General features: G+C 36.5%; 1 protein-coding gene across 1 annotated transcript in view; it reads right to left on the bottom strand.

Annotated features, from left to right (window-relative positions):
• Positions 1-1,380: 1,380 nt before the first annotated feature.
• The window catches only part of B4GALT6 (beta-1,4-galactosyltransferase 6), a 73,449-nt gene continuing 66,224 nt past the window's right edge, over positions 1,381-8,605 (bottom strand). Inside the window, exons 7-9 of the mRNA XM_006150572.2 lie at positions 6,290-6,412; positions 5,910-6,011; positions 1,381-4,914 (exon numbers count right to left, since the gene is read on the bottom strand). Coding sequence (XP_006150634.1) covers positions 4,767-4,914; positions 5,910-6,011; positions 6,290-6,412 — 373 coding nt within the window. The 3' untranslated portion in view covers positions 1,381-4,766. The remainder of the gene's footprint in view (positions 4,915-5,909; positions 6,012-6,289; positions 6,413-8,605) is intronic.

Raw genomic sequence — 8,605 nt, 5'->3', positions numbered from 1 at the left:
TTCCCCACTGGAGTATAGTTGAGTGAGAAATCACTTTTTTCTGAAGTCACTTAAGAGCAACACAGTACATGTTCATTAAGAACAGTCATTGGTACTAGCAGATGATGTAATGATTATGTCACTGGACTCTCATGTAGTCGACTGCGGTTCAAGTCCCAGACCCGGTGGCTTGGGACTTGAACCAGGCACGTTTGCATGTACACCCAAAATCCTGAGAGAAGAATGAAGGAGAAGGGATTGAGATAAGGCCACGCCCCTGGGGGTGCTTCCTCACTTTCTCTCTGTCTCTGCTTCTCCAGTGAGCACAAGCACCCTATACCAAAAAAACTCTCTTAAAAAAAAGAACAGTCAACTCCAAGTAAAACCACCATTCTGGTCCAAAATATGTTCATAACCTTAAATCCATGTGTTTAAAGGTAGTGAGCACACACACAAAGTGAGGCAGTTTTATAGGGCAGTAGTTGAACCCTATAAATAGGAAGACAGAGCCCATGTAGCTGATGATGGTTCAAATCTCTGTCCCAGTAGCTTGAAAAATATACCAGGGGCATGTGCATGCATGTCCAAAATTCTGATGGGATGGAGAAAAGGAAAAAGTTTTGTGGCACTCTCTCTCTCTCTGGTGAGTGCACATGTCCTCTGGCAAAAACACACACACACACATGCATGCATGCACCCACACACTACTGAGTTAGCATGATTCATGAGAGGGCACATTAATACCATAGGTAGGAGCCTAGGGCAGACTAAGCTAAATTTTATGGCTTTAAATGACATAAAGCTTCTCAGTCTTTGGACTAAGATGAGTGTAAATGACTTAACTAAATGATTATGATTTAATGACTGATTTTATTTGAGATAAGTAATGACAACATCCCTGAGGTCACACCATGCATAAAAACTAGTAATAGCTAGAATTCATTACACGAATAAATCGGTAAGAGACATGATCTCACAATCTAGTCCCAAATCGTACCTTATCACCGGGTATTGTTGAAATCTGACTATGCCTCAAAGACCTTCAATATTCCTAAATACCTGAAAAACAAGTGAATTGACCGTAACACATGAGCTACTTTACTGAAGTTGTTCAGTGAGAAGAAAATCTATGTTAAAAATAAATTATTCAATATTCATCTTGATAGAAGATTACCAACTGCATTAATAAAAATATTTAAATATTACTGTCTTCAAGGTGAAAATGGTGAGGTTATCTCTCTAAATGTATTTAATGTTATGGTTGTCATATGTTTATGCTATAACCCTAGTGTCAACCAAAATATTCATGGGTAATTCACCTGGAATTTAGGAAAATAAAAACATAAAAACCCAGGTAAGCCAAAAAGAATTTGAGAGAAAATAATCACATCATCACGCAAAGTCTTTAGAACATTGTATTTCATAAAAGACAATGATAAAAAAGTACAAACATTTCCATGAGAAGCAAAAATAAAACAAAACCAAACAAAAAGTTAAAGAAAAAAAGAGAGAGTACAAGAAATTACTAAGCATTTATTTCAGTGCATTTATGTAGAAGCCTTTCGTATCTTAATAAATAAAATAATCTTAAGTATATTTCCCCTTACTGATAAACGACAGGATGAACTAATTTTAGTTCCCTTAATTGGCATACTTGTAAATCCAAGGCAATACATCTCGAGAGCTATTTATTTGAAAAGTATTTAAAGAAATACAACAGAGACAAGCAAAGGCCAAATAAAATGACACAAACATCTGCTTTTACTTGCCGGGAGCTTCCAGAAGAATACTGTACTGGTTATTTTTCCATGTTGCTTTAAAACAGATATCATTATCTTGGCTGGGAAAGGAGCATAAGCAAATTTTTACTACATCATTTGTATTTACATAATAACGTAAGCAAGGTTTTCTTACTGAACGTCTTTTCACAAAATACAAACAGAAATTCTAATTTCAGTAGATATTTATTAAATCCTAGTTTGGGGGAAAAAAATTAAATGACTAGCTCTACTGTGAATTAGACATAATGTTAAAGCAAATGCGTCTACGCTTCTCCTTCTTTTCTACACATTGGTCCATTAATCATTACCTCTTCTCTAAATGAAAGGCACTGTATCATTTTCCCAGTAGTGCCACAGGGATCTCCTAATAGCTCTGTGTTCACACATGTAGGTATTTTGACTGTGAGACAAAGAAATATAAGCAGTAAGGTACCAGGATTTCTTCATAATTTAAGAAAGGTTTCAAGTTCCTTGGGTTGATCAGTTTAGAAATGAGATAGTACTTTTTCCACAGACATACCGAGCACTGCACCTGAGACAGAGTACGCAGTCAGTAACGGGCACTAACACAGCCACCAACTACACTGTAAAGAAATCATCTGCATGTGCAGCGTCCTTGCTAGTCTCCACGGAGCAGGTTCACTGTTACACAGTGATACCTGGGGAAAGCTCTGTGACTCTTATGCAGACACATAAAGGCGACTGTTTATAGGCAATGCTCACTTTAAGTCTGCACTTAAAAAGCAAATAAAAGAAGAAAACTAATGAGGTGTTTTCATGGGATGACACATCATAATCAAAACTGATCAAAAGAAAAATATTTACATTCCACTTCGAAATCAAAAATTAATGTCAGACTTGACCCAAGAATGTAAGGCAGATACTAGCAGTCCCAAGTTCTCTTGAAACTATGAAATGTATTTCAAAATAAAAAGATACCAAAGTGGACAGCTCCACATGAAAAAGAAAAATATGTCTCCCCATAAGCTCAGAAACCGCCCTAATTTTTCCCGTCATGAAACTATTTCAGTATTATTGTTGTAATAATGCTCCCATGCCCCTACTATCTTACTAGTGATCAACAGATGTTAACATTCCCAATCTACTTTTCTTCATTTCATCAAATTAAAAAAACTATTTTGCCAGAACATGAACCAAAATACAAACAAGGTATAAATATCTTAAATTTTCAGAAGGTTTGATTTTTCATTATTTTGCAGACCATAAAAAAAATTTATGCTTTTTTCATATTTTGAAAATATTTCTCAGAAATAAACATGGAGAACTTCTGGTTGGTTTCTTGACAGAGTAGGTATCAGTTTTCTCACAGTATAAGAATTTCAATTATTTTATGATTTGGTTTGTGATCATTTGTATTAACAATACTGCTACAGAAAATGACACTTCGAAATTAAATTTACAACCTGAGATAAGCAGCTGTATTTCTGTTCTGGGTGAACAATCCACAAAGTAAATGTTATTCAAACATCTCTCCTATACAGATCCTATCATTCTCCACTGTTGCTGAAGACTCACGTTACAGATAGCAATATTTTAAGATTTGTGAAAATATCTTCAAGTATGCTAAAGAATCTTCATAACTGATCATTTTCAAAATTAGATGATTTAGTTTTATCTTGGAAAATTTTATCCAAATTTAAGATAAATATAATTGATTACTGGGTAGTAAGAATTGTCTGCAGAGAAGTAGAGTAACAGTGCCTTTAATAAACTGAAACATATTTTAAGATTATTTTATTAAACTATACTTTTAGTGAGAAAATCTTAATAATTAACACCATTTAATTTTTTTGAGTTAAAAAAAAGAAAAGGTTTGAATAAAACTGGTGACATTAAAGGGTCCCTTCCAGAAGTGAAAATCTGTAAGTCTAAGAAGTAAACTTAAAATGTACTTGTATCTATCTAAGCCTTTATCTTCATAAAAATAGAACATTTCATTTCTTATCTAATAGTATAATTCATTTGTATATTATAAGCACTACTGGGTTTTCCATAGATCATTCTTTAAAAAAAAAAAAAAAACTACATTTTTGGCTCTTCTGAACTGAAAATAAAGAGGTGCTACTCTATGAATTAAAAAAAAAAATACAGTGTAGTAACCACCACCTCGGGAATACATTTTTAGGCACAAAATCCCTGACACTTTCACGAGAGGTACATGAGAGACATTTAACGTAAAGAGGTCCTTTATATCATGTCACATCACAACTTTTGAATTTTTCTTGGTAATACTCATGCAATATGCATAAACGATATGGTTGTGACTTAGCAAAATCTGATGAAATTGCAAGCAAGGAAAAAAATAAGTAATCCTGTTCAGAAGAAAAGCTGTTTAGGTCCTTTCTTTCCCTTTAAAGCCCTAGGAAAGCTATGACTTCTTCCCCACGAAAGTCTGAAGATCTAAAGCTTAAAACTAGTATAACAGTTGACTGTATTAGTTGGCTGTCAATTATTGACAGTTCCTTCATTTCACACAAGGGTTAACCTTTGTTTAGTGACATAAATTTACAGTGTTCTTCTCCATGCAAATAAAAAAAGGTCTATAAAAGTCCAATAGAGGCATAACCAATTACATGCAAAACTGCAACACATCCTATTTTTCAACCATTTGAACACATTAATTTACATCACATATGTACAAAATAGGTTAAACGGAAATAAAAGCATTCTCTTGAATTAAATTATAGATTTTAGTATAAAAGTGTTCTCTTTGTAAGGAGCTCTCTCAACTTCCAATCTTAAGCAATGGCTTCTGGGTTCTGCAGCGCTCACCATGGGGGTGTCTCAAGGTAGAGAGGAAGGGTGGAAGGCGGCGACTGTTTATAGTCCCACGCTGCACACACTGAGGACTGCTGGCTCTTCTCAGGGAACAGGGCACTCGCTGTGTTCCATCGCTCACCATCCCATCACTGACCTCCATTAAGAGTGAACGCCGAGCACACCATCCAGTGTTGGGGGTCTATCTTGCCATGAGAGCTACTTCTTTTAATAGTCTCCGATGGGAGCTAACTCTGGCGTGAGGTTTACAGAAATATTTGTATATAACCTATCAACCAGTATTTTTGGTGTATATATTAAATTGTTCAAACCATCAATGTACTGACGCTCTTTAGAATATCTTAGTAATTTGTACCTGTGGTGTTAGAAGAAAAAAGGTTAACAGAAGCACTTTCGAAAAGGAAAACAGATTAGGTACATGTTCAAAATCATCTTATAATTAAAGTATTTTCTGCTCTTTACAATTTCTGTTTCTCATGCATAATTAAAAATCTCTAAACTGTGATTACAAATTAGAATTTTTACTAGTCAGAAAACAGAACCTAAAAAAATGATTTTGCACTCAAAAGTTAGACAGCCTTAGGAAATAGTGTTATGTTTCATGTTAGGGAACAAAATAGTTAACTGGATTCTTTAATATTAAATACATACATGCATAATTTTTACACACACATATACATACACATATATCTCTTTAAAACAAGTACAAAAAAATTCTTTCCTTCCACAAAGAAATTCTCTTCAGATTTTTTGGATGCAATTCATCTTTTTAACCATCTATATATATATATATATGGGGATGGCCACGCGGCGATCCCTTCTCCTCCATTCTCCTTTCGGGATCTTGGGCACGCAGGCACACACACCTGGCCTGAGTTTAAGCAACCAGGTCTGAGACTTGAACCACGGTAAACTACATGGGAGTCCAGCAACATAGCCATTACGCTAACTGCTGGTCCCCATATATATATACATATGTATATATATTTTAACATATGTAACACACACACACACACACACACACATACACATATATATATAAAAACAAAAGGTTTCTCTATAGGGCAAGTGCACTCACCAGAGAGAGAGAGAGAGATAATGAGAGGGAAAGTGAGAAACTCCCCCTTCACGGGGGATGGCCATACTACAATCCCTTTTCCATTCTCCTGGGATTTGGGACAAGCATGCACACATGCCCATTATGATGATTTTTTACGCCACCAGGACTTGAACCACAGCCAACCATGTGGAAGTCCATCACCTTAACCACCATGCCACCTGCTGACCCCAACCTTTTATATCTTAAACAGCTTTGAAACCTTCCTATGTGAGAGAGAACGTTTAGCTTACCGTCCTAAAAACTGGACTTCACCTCGATGGTGATGAGGAATAGACTTGTATTTTCCTAAGTCTCCCTCTGGTCTGGTTACATTATAACCAGCATAGTGGACTCTGTACAATAAATAGAAGTGAAAATTATATAAAGAAATAAAATCTAACATAAAAATAGATTGCGTTAATTCAACTGTCAAATGTAAAAGAACATAAATGCTGACAATAATTTCAAAAGGCTCCCTTCATGTAAAAAAGGGAGAAATGCAAACAGGATTTAGAAACCTCAAAATTCTCCATCCCAAAGAATCTTTTCATGGAATAGGCAAGTACAATTTACCTAACAGAAATGGAGTTTATAGAAATTCTATTATCAAGTAATTTGTACCTCAACATACCTATTCCAAAGGTCATCATCTTCTCCTCCCCATCCCCAGAAGGCATTAGGAAAACCATTGATCTTTTTAAATTGTTCCACTGTCAGTCCACTTACACCACCAAAAAACTCTTTATATGGAAGACTGAAAGAGAAAGCGGGAGAAAACATTCTAAAAAAGTGAAATGGTTAGTTTGCCATATGAAATCCAGCTTTCAGTATTTCATGTGCTTTGCAAAATTATTCTAGAGAAACAATTACAATAGCTAATAGTATGATGGAAAATGTAAATTATACGGGGACCAGTAGTTAGCAAAATGGCTATGTTGCTGAACTCCCATGTAGTCAACCGCGGTTCGAGTCCCAAACTCGGTGGCTTAAATTCACGCCAGACACGTGTGTGAGAGTGCCCAAGATCCCCAGAGGAGAATGGAGGAGAAGGGATTGCAGCGTGGCCATCGCCCCTGGGGGGTGATTTCTCGCTTTCTATCTCTGTCTCTCTCTTTCTAGCAAGCACACATGCCCTATAGCTAAAAAAAAAAAAAAAAAAAAAAGCACCTCTCTAAAAAAAATGTAAATTATGTATTTTTGGAACAGGAGTAAATTTGAGCAATACATCAATAACTGGCAATACAATGTTAGACGTTGCTAAATTATTAACATTTTTCAAATTTACTGAATTAAAAATGTATTACTTATTATACATAGCAGATTAGGAAACCCAACTCTGGTATTTATTAATAATTTTGAATGACTTTCTGACTATTTCTATCATGACCTTATTAACTGTTTGGACTCTACTCCCCAAACTTCCCATGGAAATTTATAAATTTTGTAAGGTCTTTGCCATAGGGCACACATGCTCGCCAGAGAGACACAGTGAGAGGGAAAGTAAAAAACCATTTCCCAGAGGGAATGCCATGCTGTAATCCCTTCTCCTCCATTTTCCTCTCAGGATTTTGGGCACACCACACCTGGCATGCTTTTCAAGCTGCCAGATCTGGAACTAGAACTGCGGTCAGCCACGTGGGAGTCCAGTGCATTAACCACTATACCACTCGCTGGCCCCAAATATTTTTATTTTTAATGCACAAATATTTAGAGAAAAAAAGTGTATTTTTGTATTTTTTTTTTTATCCTCCTACCTAACTCACACTCCAAATAATTTGTCAAACTGTGTAATTTTAGGCATTTTAAATAATGTTTAAGTATTGAAACTAACAGTTTAAATTATTATATTACATATATATTATTAATTATACACACACATATATATACACATACATACATACATAGACCTGTGGTCCTGAATAATTCAGTCTTCCTGGCCGGAAGTATGTTACACCTGAGTACTATGTAGGAGTTCTAAAGGAGTCAGGCCAAAGTGCAGCACCAGCGAAGGAAGCAGGGCCACACAGTGTCCAAAAAATCAAGTTAAGGGAATTCTGGCTGGGACTACAGCAAAGCTGCCTCCAAGAAAAGCGGGGAGCAGATTTAACTTTTTGTTTGGTCTCACTTTCTGTAGTTAAGTGCAACTGTCCTTCTGGGTTCTTGTGTCGCAGACAGAATGTGAAGCTGCAGCTTCCTAGGGCTGCAGGAGAAAGCTGTCTTGACCCTCACCTTGAGTCATGGCAAGACACAAACAGCAACACTGATCCTAGAGACAACCATCCTCTCAGGAAAACCAGTAACGTTCACACTTGAGAGCTCAGTGTTCTAGTAATACTACTGGTGAGGGTCTCACAGGGCCAACGGGCATTTCTGGCACTGGCATACTACCCACACCAGTTGGATTATTGTTGCCCAGGGTAGTGGCTTAGAAGAAACCTGAGATCAGGGTCGGCAGGTGGCATGTTGGTTAAGGCACTGAATTCCCAGATGGTCAATTATGGTTTGAGTCCTGGACCTGGAGACTTGCTTTCTCACTTTACCTTTTTTCCTCTCTCTCTGATCAAATTTTTTTAAATAATAATAAATAAAATTAAATAAATAATTCCTAGGGGGCAGGGAAGGGAGAAGACACCTGAGATCATTAAGTAGACAGATAAAAATAAACATGTATTGGGGCCAGCAGGTGGTACAGTAGTTAATAGTGGTTAAGGCACTGGACTCCCATATGGTCAGTTATAGGTTTGAGTCCTAGACCTGGCAGCTTGAAAATCATATACGTGTATGTGTGCCTAAAACCCCAGGAGGAGAATGGAGGAGAAGGGATTGCAGCATGACCATCCCCTCTAAGGGGTGATTTCTCACTTTCCCTCTCACTGTCTCTCTCTGTCTCTCTCCTGTCCAGCAAGTGCACTCAATCTATAGCAAAGATCTTTAACAAAAAAAAAAA

This window comes from Tupaia chinensis, unplaced genomic scaffold, assembly GCF_000334495.1.
Source record: "Tupaia chinensis unplaced genomic scaffold, TupChi_1.0 Scaffold000290_1, whole genome shotgun sequence".
In the NCBI taxonomy this organism is placed as follows: domain Eukaryota; kingdom Metazoa; phylum Chordata; class Mammalia; order Scandentia; family Tupaiidae; genus Tupaia; species Tupaia belangeri.
This window is presented reverse-complemented; position numbering and strand designations above follow the sequence as displayed.